At 49.7% G+C, this 11799-nt stretch overlaps 1 protein-coding gene across 1 annotated transcript in view; it reads right to left on the bottom strand.

The window, feature by feature from the left end:
• The window catches only part of LOC147641386 (uncharacterized), a 40521-nt gene extending 29716 nt beyond the window's left edge, over nucleotides 1–10805 (bottom strand). The window contains exons 1-7 of the mRNA XM_086820920.1: nucleotides 10657–10805; nucleotides 10340–10429; nucleotides 3670–3857; nucleotides 3421–3529; nucleotides 3229–3327; nucleotides 2986–3129; nucleotides 2734–2895 (exon numbers count right to left, since the gene is read on the bottom strand). Coding sequence (XP_086677046.1) covers nucleotides 2734–2895; nucleotides 2986–3129; nucleotides 3229–3327; nucleotides 3421–3529; nucleotides 3670–3857; nucleotides 10340–10429; nucleotides 10657–10689 — 825 coding nt within the window. The 5' untranslated portion in view covers nucleotides 10690–10805. The remainder of the gene's footprint in view (nucleotides 1–2733; nucleotides 2896–2985; nucleotides 3130–3228; nucleotides 3328–3420; nucleotides 3530–3669; nucleotides 3858–10339; nucleotides 10430–10656) is intronic.
• Between the last annotated feature and the right edge of the window lie 994 nt (nucleotides 10806–11799).

Here is an 11799-nt window from a genome sequence, read left to right on the forward strand (position 1 = left end):
GTAACTGGAACAGGACGAGGAGAAGAAACAAGAGACTGAAAATAAGCATCAAACCTCTTTGGAAGCTTGGAGAGAAGCCGAATAGCCATATTCTCTGTAGAGATATCCTTGCCACAAACAGCAAGCTCCTCCCAGAGAGCTTTCATCTTCGAGATGAAAGCAGATAAAGATGGAAAGGCAAGAACTTACAAGTTCATAAGCTGCTTTTCCAAAGCCAAAATCCGTTCCGGAGACTTAATCTCATAAGGATATGCAAATGCCTTCCAAACTTCATGTGCATCGTCTATTGTACGCACATGAGAGAGAACACATTCCTGACAATTCAACATCAGAAAAGAGAAAACACAACAATCATTTGCCCTCCAAATATCAATCTACGCCTAAGTCACACCACCGGAAGCAAGGGTGGGAGTGGCATTGGCAGGTGTAACAAGCCAATCCAAGAGATCCACGGCACGCAAGGCTGATTTCACCTTCACCATCCAACTTTGCAGACACAGAGAACATATGAAGTGTAGTCGAGGCAGCCAACATCACAAGAGCTTGGGCTCAATCTCAGAAAAATGCACAATCTCGGAAGGAGTGTCCACCACACGTACCAAAAGCCACCAATCCTCAACTCAGAACACCAAAAACTGCAAGAGCCACATGTAGGGAAGAAAACGCAGCAAGATAGATGCTGCAGTCCTCAAAAGGAGCAGCCAACAGATGAAGAAGGGAATCTCAGAGATCAAACCAGTAAGGGAAGACCTGAATCTACAGTGGAGAGGCACCGGAAGAAGCCAGCCGACCAGCAGCAGAACTGAGAAGAAAACGCAGATGTTAAGGTGCTGAAAACTGAGGCAGATCTTAACACTGACTAGGGCAGCAGATTAACGCTGAATCGGGAGTGGAGATACCATGAATGAGTGCACAAAGTGGAAGCAAACAAGCACTACAGTGTGCTGAGCAGAGATTGCAAGAGAGAGAGAGAGAGAGAGAGAGAGAGAGAGAGAGATGAAGCGACTGCTGAATATACTAAAGTGATACAGTCCCAAGCAAGAGACATGAAGAGTCTCATAAGTGAGGGAGCAAAAGGAAGACTAGACTATGAGAAAAGTGGGAGGCCAGCCCACCTATTTATAGGTAAGAGGGGCTGGCCGACTGGACATGAGAACCTGGCCGATTGGACATGGGTTTGCTGGCCGACTGGGAAAAAGGTACCCGACATGGGAAAAATCCCAGAAAAATGTACAAAAATAGGGTGGCCAGCCCACAACCAAGGGCCATGAAAAGGGACCAAAGGGGGACTCCAATGATGAGTAGAATCTGGGGATGAATGTGCTAACAGTAAGCTCAAGGCTGCATATCCCCGTGTCACTCTGGCATGTGCTGCGGGAAGCGTGGTGAAGCATCGGCCACTGAAAGTGACACCAAGGTAGACATAGGATAAGACAATCTCTCTATACGTGAAGCTCAATCTGGATGTGAAGGGGCGGGAGGTATTGAAGACCATTACCTTGGTTTTACCAAAATTAATAGAGAGGTCTCGTTGAGTGCAAAAGTCCCTTAAGGCATCCAACTATCTCTGAAGCCCCTCGGCTGAATCTGTAAGGAGGACGATCTCATCTGCATAAAGTAGAAGGGGGATCAATATGCCTACCAGTGTGGGACCAGCCCCACATAATCTGTCAATGAAGCTCTAGATTTCATCAATGTAGAGGAAAAAAAGAATGCGTGAAAGAGGGCAGCCCTGTTTCACCCCTAAAGTGCTGGAAATCTCTTATGAGGGGAAGTATGTTACGTACCTAATGCTAATCCTTGGGATTATGGCCTAATCTGGCAGGGTTAGGGGAGCCCTGAGATTAGAGAAAGTAGGTGGATACAAGTGGCTAAGGTTCATAATTGATATATCCATGTGAAACAGGCTATTTATGACTAGATGGTTATTTATAGTGGCAGTTATTACTATGTGAGGCATGGGTTATTCTTATTATTACTACTAAGATCAGAGTAGTCATACTCTTCCTGTGGACATGGCAGATCATAGATAGTCTTGCCGAGGGCCTGTACGGGTAGAATCTGGTGGTATGGGATGCCAAGGCTGATTTGGCATGGATCTGTGTGGGAGTGAGCTTTAGCCCTTGGCTCGGGGGAGGTCTGCAGACACGGACCCTGGTTGGGTGGTGAGCTTTCCTTCACCCTTCTATATTGTTTGTACTAACCTTGTGTTTATCTTGTGATTTAGGTGATTTCTTGGGAGGATCTTACATCAGCAATGAGACCATACATGAGGCAGTTATGAGCATTAAGGCACCTTGCAGAGCAGAAGTTCAGGTTTCTGTTGGCAACACCACAAGGACTGGTGACTCTACTTCAGACCACTTTACGAATAGCAATCTTATTTAATTCCAGCTTAACCTCTCATAGCTAATCATGCAAGGCTGTTCATTCTCTTTTGTAAGTTCTTTTCAAATAAAAGGAAGTACCTCTGCTCTCACTGCTGTATTGAACCTCAATGAATAGAAAATTTTGCTCTGATTTAAGAGTCCCCCAAAATGGCCCACAAGCTGACACAATGAAACGACCCAGGTTGTCTACCTTTGCCTAAGCTGAAATGCTCATGTTACAAGAAGCCTTTTTCAGAGTGCACACATAGCGTAACCTTAAAGCATACATTCGCGGAAAGCCATCCACTAAAAAACTTTTTACACATAAGAAGGAAGAATGGAAATCATGGGAGTTTTTCCAAACCTGTGTGTTGAGATTATACGTATAACATGACACAAAAATGTGGACGTTTCTCATTATGTCCAGTACATCCACCCCTTGCTCTAATGTGCGACCAGGCAAATGAATGTCATCCAAAAGCAACCCGTACTTCTGCTCTGCAAGGTGCCTCATTTCACAATATGTCTGTTATCATGTTGTGAAACCACCATTTAGAACATGCTTACGACCGCTTAAGGTCAATTTTTATTGGCTCAGGAAAATCAAGAATCTAACCTTCCAGTTGTGAAGAGCCATTGCTGCATGGTTGTAAAACGCCTCATTCAAATACATCTCTACACGAGACTTGATGTGAATGTATTTAGAAGCTAACCTTATCGGTTTTGTGTAGAGAAACCAAGATAAATCACGGACTCCTGTCTGTCAAAAATCAACAAAGAGATGAAATACCAAGATATCTTTAGACAGGGAGCAAATTGAGTTACTTCAAAAGATAAATTAAGCTTCGAAATTTGATACCTTTGTGGGGTTAACAGTTACTGATCCTTTCATATGAGCTGAGTGGACATGCAAGCGTAGGTCGGTTTCAATGTCTCTACAGAGTGGCTTGATAATATCCTAGAAAAGTACAAGTCACTGACTTAGAGTCTAGAGATGGTACCTGGTAAGAGATTGACAGATTGTTAGCATTTCAATAGGAATGTATCCCACCTTGGTAAGCACAAGTTCGAGTTCGTCTTCGTATCTTGTGAGAATCATTGCTTCTGCGTTTCCCCTCTTTAACAGCTTAAATCCATCCAAAAATGCACTCAAGATGTATCTGACACAAGAAGTGCCCAATTTGAGTTGAACTGCATGGCATTTTATTAGCACAAAACCAGTCCAAAAGAGTGACACCCTGATTTCGGTTAATATTGTTTACACAAGTTCAGCATGAATACTGACAGAGTTGGGACTTACTGAAGCTGTAAAGCTCTCTCTGCCTGCACATACATCATAGGGAACCAGGTTGACATCATCTCTCTTCTCGTGTACAGAAAACTGCAATCAGTGGAGTTTTCTACAGCAGTACTGATGTCTGCAATAATGTTGATTTCCGACAAAAAGTCTGAAATTTTTGTCCGAACATCTTCCTGAAGCCCGGGTTGCTAGACCCCAAAACAAATGTCAGCATACTGTCTTCAATAGCATGCTTCAAGCTTACATTAAAACCTACTTCATATGTGTACAGCCTTCTAAAATGCTACTCATCCCTCTGTACACGTTGAATTGAGAAACACACAAACACAAAATGTCAACATACAGCACGTTTCAAGCTTAAACACAGAAAACCAGAAAACGTCAGCATATCTGCTTCAACAACCTGTGTCAAACGTAAATCAAAATGCCTTCGAAGGGATCAGCCACTGTCAAAAATACCCTTATCAGCTTATGCAGCACACGCCTGGTGAGTGTGTTGTGGAGTGGGAATCGCTTTTGAGAAGAAACTTAAGTGAGGCCTAAATTTAGGGATACCCTCCTCCCTTTTCCTGACTTCTATAATCAGGGTGTGATTTCTAACATCAAGTGCCATGCATATTCAGAGCTTTCTATGCTTCACTGTGACGTCTCTACATGCAACTTATCTTAAAAAACATAAAGCTGCCCATAGAGTAACCTGCTCCTAAAGTCTGACTGACTTCATCTTCCACATCTACTTGTCTTTTCTGTCCAATTGATCAGCATGGGAAGGAATCATATCAAAGGCCTAGCAGAAATCTACAAAGGAGTAATCTGTTTCTGTCTTCTCATGTTTCACCTCCTCAATAATGGCCTAACAAAAATCTACAAAGCAGTAACCTAGTTTCTGTCCTCTCATGTTTCACCTCCTCAATAATGGCTTTGAGTGTGAAAATATGGTCCAGTAAGAAGTGGGCGTGCCCAAAGCCCACCTGGCACATGGCTCCAACTCCTTTGTCCAGTAATTTTGTGAAGCCATAGGGTCTCCTGCCTTGTAGATGGGTATGTGGTGCTATCTAACCAATTTTGGTGGAGATACTAGCAAATAGATTGTAGGGCTAGGATCTATTGCAAGGTTTTACATGAGTGAATAACTCTGATTGAGGCACTTGTGATATTTTTCCTTACCACTCCTAAATGGCATTTCAATAATGGACTTGTAAGAGGCTGGTACTAGTGGGTAAAGGCACATCTCTGATATCAATGGTGGGTTGGTTGGCTACATTCAAGAGTGTCACCATGTAGGCTTGCCACATGGCTGGGTCAACGAGGAGCTAAGCTGGTAATCTTTCTAGAAAGCAAGGCGGGAAGTATTTGGAGGTATTGCCATGGGAGATTCAAGCAGATCTTGCACACAGAGGAGCTACGCCCCATCCCCCCCCTCCCGTCTACCCTCCCCCTGCTGCCCCTCGCCGTCGCGCGCCCCCCTCTCCCCCCCCCCCCCCCCCCCCCCGTCCCCCGCCTCTCTCCCCCGCCTCCTTCCTCGCTTCCTCCCCCACCATCTCCCCCCCGCCTTCTCCTCCCCTGCCTCCTTCCTCGCTTCCTCCCCCCCCCCCCCCCCCCCCCCCCCCCCCCCCCGGGGCCTCCTTCCTCGCTTCCTCCCCGCCATTTCTCCCCCCCCCCCGCCTTCTCCTCCGCTTCGCGGCTCTTCCCCCCGCCTTCTCCCTCGCCTCCCCCTCCGTCTCGCCCTTCCTCCCACCGCTAGCTCCCCCCGCCTCAGCTCCCCCCCCCCCCCCCGCTCCGCCCCCGCTATCCTCTCACCTTCCGCCTCTCCGTTTCGTCGTAGGGCTGTGTCCCTCCCGTTGGTGACCCCGGTCTCTGGCCTTTTCCCTCTGGAGGACTCCATGGAAGCAGCTCCGACTACCCCTGCCGATTCCGGTCTCCGTCTGGAGTTCACCGCTCTCGAGGCCTCCTCCTTGGTCTGCAAGATAGTGGGTAGCCGTCCGATGCGGAGAGAGCTTCGCGACCTTCTGCAAGGCAGCCTCGTTGGCGTGCCTGCCAAGATCGTCAGCGTCGACTTTTTGGGACGTGGCTACTACCAGGTGGATTTCGAGTCCCCCCAGGCAGCTCAGACGGTGCTGGCTCGGAGCCCCATTGCCCTCCGCTCATCCCGGGCATTCCTGGCGCGATGGACTCACGGTTTCGACCCCGCTTCTGACCCGCTAGCAGGCGCGACAGGTTTCCCCATCACTATCTGCTTTCCTGGACTCCGCAGGGAGTACTTGCCCCTCTTGTCATCCATTGGCAAGGCGTTCGGGCAGGTGGTGGAGACGCCTCAGACAGCGGCCTCAGTGATAGCTCGGGCAGCAGGACTCCCGGCCATTCGTGTTGTGGTTCTGTCACCGGAGTCCTTCCCGAAGACGATCCTCCTCCCTTGTCTTTCTGGAGGACATCTGATACAACGCGTGGAGTATTCGGGCCTCCCCGGCCAGTGCTACATCTGTCGGGAGATGGGCCACCTCGCACGCGCTTGTCCCCGCAAGGGGGTTCATCCTTCACGCTCTGCCACCTTTGGACCCCCTTCAGGAGGCCCGAGGGGTGGCCATCCACCTCAGAGACCGGACATCCCTGGCTCGTCTCAGCAGGCGCCATCATCTGACGAGCAGGCCCCGGCGGAGGATGCTGCGCAGTCCCAGGAGGCTGGCGGATGGCAGGAGGTTCGCCGGTGGAAACGCCCGGCCCACAGGGACCGTCGCAGACGCCAGCAGGCAGCACAGGCTGGCGGACAGGCGACCCCGGCTGGCGTCCAGGCACCTACCCGCACTTATGCTCCAGTCAGGGATAGGCGGCCAGCAGGTCCCACCCTGATGGACGAGGATTCAGTCTCAGTGCCCGTTGAGGCCGCCGGTGGAGCCCCCCACGTGGAGACCCCGCTCCCGCCTCCCCCCGCGGGGGGCCCCGCCCCCTCCATGGAGCAGATTCCTGAGGATCCCGGGCCGCACTCTGCGACCCCCGACCCCTCTTCCCTTCACTCGGAGAGCACTCCTTCCTCCCCTCTCCCCCCCCAGCCCCCCCCCTCCCGCCTCCCCCAGCGGCCCCCCCTGACACCGCTCCTCTGGCAGATGCCTCTCCATCCTCTCCTCGCTCTCCCCCCTCCTCTCCGCGAGCCACCATCCCTCCCTCGGCCTCTCCAGGATACTCTTCCAGACCACCCACTGCCCCGGGGCAGCGCAGCTAGGTAGGCCAGAGTTCAGTTCAGCGGCTGTTCCACTGCCACTCCGGGCCAGTGGAGATGGCGATCCTAGCTTCGCCCGCCACAGAGTTCTCTTCAGCCTCCCCTGGGGGGCCCCCGCGAGTGATGGGGCTCCCAGTGGATTATGGTTTTTTCAGGTGTCTCCAGCTGCATGCTGGCCCGTTCGAGACACTGGTCGCGCCCTTGCGAGTTTGCGTGGTGTGCCATCCCTCTCGTTCTCCTTCAGTGGTGAGCAGCATGGTGGCCTTCTCCTTTCCTCTCAGTGTTGCCCCAGACACAGCATGGGATTGCAATTTTGCGTGATCAGATACTGGAGTTTTCTCACCACTTCAGTGACCTGGGGCTCACGGACCTATTGCAGACCCGATTACACTCAGCCCGCATGAGCTTGTTTGGTATAGGAGATTGGCGGGCGGATCCGGTCCCAACCTCAGTTGAGGCGGTGCTACTGATTCTCCTCCACGCCGCCCCAAGGGTGCAGCCTACCTTTAGATACATATATGCAAAGGATTGGTCTCACGCCTATGCCCTGGACAGGGCGAAGGCGGAATGGGGCTGGACACAGAGACAGGTCACCCTCTTTTTGGAGAGACTCCGCACCCGGACAGACAGTGACTATTCTCCCTCCAAGCCGGCGCCCAAGACTCACAGAGTGGAGGGCAGCTCATCCGGGCCGGCTGAGAGGGGTGAGCCAGTGGCGGCTGCTTCACTTGCCATAGCTCATCCATGAGGATCCTCTCATGGAACATCCAGGGTCTTGGTGGACCTCGCTGCTACATTGGTCGGGGCAGACTTCGCCAGGAGATCCAGAGGGCTCTCGTTGGAGGACCCATAGACATCCTTTTCATCCAAGAGCACCACCTTTCTGCCAGGCGTACCCGCACTTGCAGGAAGATCTTGCCAGGCAAGAGTCACACTTTTTGGTCACCGGCATATGGCTCCCAGGGGAACCAGGGTGGAGTATGCATCTCAGTCAGCGAGCAGCTTCTATCCGAGGTTGTGGATTCTGGCACTCTGGTCCAGGGTCGAGCGCAATGGATCATCCTTCGGGTTGGGGAAGACCGCATTGGCTTCCTCAACTTCTACGCCCCTAATGGGGCGGCACCATTAGGCAGTCCCTCCCCATGGCAGACCATTGGTGCCTAGGGGGGGATTGCAACATGGTGGAGGATGCAGAGGACAGGATGGGGGGCAGCCAGGAGACCATTCATGGGCCGGAGCTTGCTGCCTGGGAGGAACTAGTGCTGCAGGTGAGAGGCCAAGATCCGTGGACCCTCTCGGAGTTTGGCAGGTTGCAGGGGAGTTTATCTTTCTCGCGCTCGGATAGACGGGCCACAGGAGTTAACCTTCCCCGCATCGACAGGTTTTACATTGATGAGTGGGCTTGCGATAGAGGTGGCACTGTGGGTATACTTGCAGGCTCCTCGTTTTCAGACCATTTTCCAATGCTTCTCCAGATCGATGACCCTACGAGCGGAGAGCGACGCCAGAGCGTCCGGATTCCAGATTGTCTCATAGAGGAGCTCGAGATTGCGACCAGAGTTGAGCAGGTCTGGCAGGAGCTTCAGTTCAGGAGAGGATCGGCAGCCAGCGATCTTGACAGGGGTTTGCACGAGATCAGTAGGATGCTCAGACAGGCTGCCCTGGACCGTCTGGAGGCTTTCAGAGAGCAGGAGAGGAGCCTGCGGAGGAGTCTAGCGTCCCTTCAGAGACTTCAGGAGAGGGAGCCTACGAGCCCTTGGATTTCAGAGCAGATGGAGTCAGCTCGCACAGAGATCAGATCCATCGAGGAGAGGAGGGTGGAGTTCTGATTCCATGCTCGGGCTTCTTTTTGGACACAGGCTGGAGACAGAGTGACTCGAGACTTCTTTGAGGCGACAGGGCCTCGCTTCAGACGAGAGGGTCTCAGGCGTCTTCGGCAGGCTGATGGCCAGGTGGTGGTGGATCCCCCCAGGGTTCGGGCGATCGCCACAGATTTCTACAGGGATCTGCTCTCTGTTGAGCCAGCAGATGACAGGGTGAGAGAGGCTCGGGAGGCAATCTGGAGCTTCACGAGACCGGTTGTGCCGGCCCATTTGCAGCACTCCCTTCTCTCCCCCTTCTTGGATACGGAACTGGAGGAGGCTCTTCAAGCACTTCCTCGGGGCAAATGCCCTGGTGAGGACGGTCTCTCAGTGGCTTTCTTCCAGAGGTACTGGGGTCTCTTGCATAGGGGTTTCAGATTGGCATTCCAGGAGATCATGGAGTCGGGAGACATGCCGGACAGCATGGCAGAGGGGTTGATTCACTTGATCCCCAAAGAGGGAGGAGACAGACTGGAGATTAGACAATGGAGACCGATCACCTTGCTAGGCACGGCCTACAAGGTCCTAGCTAAGGCGATCAGCAGCAGGCGGCTTCAGCCTCACCTTCCGGACATCATCCACTCCACGCAGACAGGCTTCATCCAGGATAGGAGCATCCTGGATAACATCTTCTCTTTCTGGGAGGCTACGGGGAGATGATCAGCAGCATGACGGCTTCGCACATATGGAGAGCCCGATGGCAGGGAGGCCATAGACCGCCAAGCGACTCCATCGGCGGAGTTCATACAGGCGCTCTGGGTGGACATCATTCACACCTTGAGAGGACACTGGGGGAAACTTCAGGGCGACCCGGATTGCATGAGAGGTCGCCGCAAGGCGTTCCTCCGCACTTGGCAGCCTGGCCCTTTCCTCATCGCGAGGAACGAGGATGTCACTTGGCACTACAGGCCTCCAGTCTGGCTCTTCTCACCTCCCGCATGTACTACTAGGTAGCCCCCCCCCAGAGAGCGGTCAGCCACGGGGGTGGAGCTCCGGTGTTCACTGTGTTTATTATCCCTCCTTGTGAGGTGAGCTTTGTAGCCTTATGGCGTTTTCTCATTAACTATTCCCAAAAAAAAAAAAAAAAAAGAAGATCTTGCACACAGAAAAAAAAGGGAGAACTCCCTAGAAAGAAATAAATGTAAGGCAAACTTTGTCTTGAGTGTCTTGACGGAAAGATAGTTAAAGGCCTACACTGCTAGTAGTAGTGACCTAGAGTATGTACATGAGCGAAGGGTACCTCCACAATTTTCGATTAACAGAATATAAATAGTTAGACTGTTTTAGCTTTTTAATCTTCAAGATGAGCTTTGTGTACTATTTGATATTCAGAAAAAGTATCTTTCTGGGAAGAAAAACTTCACATGCACATTTGATAGCATGAAGGAAGCATATTCAAGGCATAATATCCTCTAGCTGTGCAGTAAAAATTGCAGAAAGAAGCAACATTTTTTGCATGCAAACTCTGGCTATACTTTATTGCAAGTACTTACAAGCGAGCATATTCAAGGTATAATGTCCTCTAGATGTGCAGTAAAAATTGCAGAAAGCAGCAACATTTTTAGCATGCGAACTCTGGCTATTCTTTACTTACAAGGCTATAAATGACATCCAAACAAAGGCTAAGTATGACACGCCTCTTCTCACTTGCAATGCCATGCAGCATTCTGAGAGCAAGATTCACCTGCAAATATTAAAGAATGCTAAAACTTTAGGACTCTTGCAGCTTCCTGCTCCATGCAAAATCAAGAGTGGGACACAAAGCTCAATCAGCATCATTGATACAATTTTCCAACAATGATGATAACAACAATTCCTAGAAATCCAACAATGATGATAACACTCTAGCCATCTTGCTAGCAATAAGGAAACAAATGAGACTTGGTTCTTAGAGAGTGAGGGAGAGCTTACAGATGCTAACAAGTCAAGAATCTTTGTATCCATGTATTTTCCACCTATTGAATCCAAAAATGCAAGAAACAAAATATAACTGTCTCTTTCAACATCTTCCTTTTCTTATCTCATCCTTATTTTAGCCTTTTTACCTATCCTTATCATTTTCTTTTCTTAATTGTCACTTTGTTCTGCCATGTTTAGACAAATGCTACTCATCAGTTAATCAGTAAGGGCAAAGTACACTCAACATCATATCTCTAAGATTCATACAAATACTACAAAAGCCAGAATCTAGTTACTGCAATGCAAGACTCTATAAGGCTTTCTTGGTCTCTTACAAGGCTGAAAGTGGGAAGCTTTAAAAAGCATCAAGAAAATGCAGATAGTCCATGCATTGGAGAAAAGGTCACACTTGGAACCAAACACACCACTTGAGCCATTAAATACTTCTCTTGATAAGAAGCATACTGTTTTTTGAGCTCTAGTTACCATTGACTCTGGTTAGTCAATCAGTTCAGGAATAGCTTTTTTTTAAAGGTTCCTTGTAACACTGCAAAGTCTCTTTAACCCCTTTTTGCTTTCTCATAATGTTTGTCACCTACAATCCAAAGTTGTGACATGGTTGAGTCCAAGGTGTATACCGTATGAAATTCTTTAGCTGCTAGTTTCCTTGAAAGCATAGTAGTAGCATCTAGGTGTGCAAATGTTCTAGCATGGGCAGCAGGTTGCGTCAATCATAAATCCGCAAATATTAGTGACTCCTTGTGTTTGCGAAGCTCTAGAAGGAAGAGCACTAAGCATCTCTGATCCGGGAAGTCCATGACCCTAGAGAGTGGTCCAAACCCGTCTCGAAAGAGGCATAGAGAAAGAAAGAAAGAAAGAAAGAAAGATATATTAAGCGTCTACTAAAGACCCAATGGGCCTATGAGACCAAAGTGATACAATAATGTCCATGGCATATCTCATCATGAAATGGAAAATAAAACATAAAGTAAACATAAACATAGCTATCGAGAAGGAAAGAAAGAAAGAAAGAAAGATTGTGTTAACGTCTCTCTCAGGCCAAAGAGAACTGGCCTATGAGACAAAACCATGTACAATGTATGTGGTATCTCTGAGTATCAGATGGTGCTTAGTTAACAATACAACAACTGGAAG

This window comes from Cibotium barometz, chromosome 2 (assembly GCF_041138505.1).
Source record: "Cibotium barometz isolate CiBa-2024 chromosome 2, ASM4113850v1, whole genome shotgun sequence".
NCBI classification, from domain to species: Eukaryota; Viridiplantae; Streptophyta; class Polypodiopsida; order Cyatheales; family Cibotiaceae; genus Cibotium; species Cibotium barometz.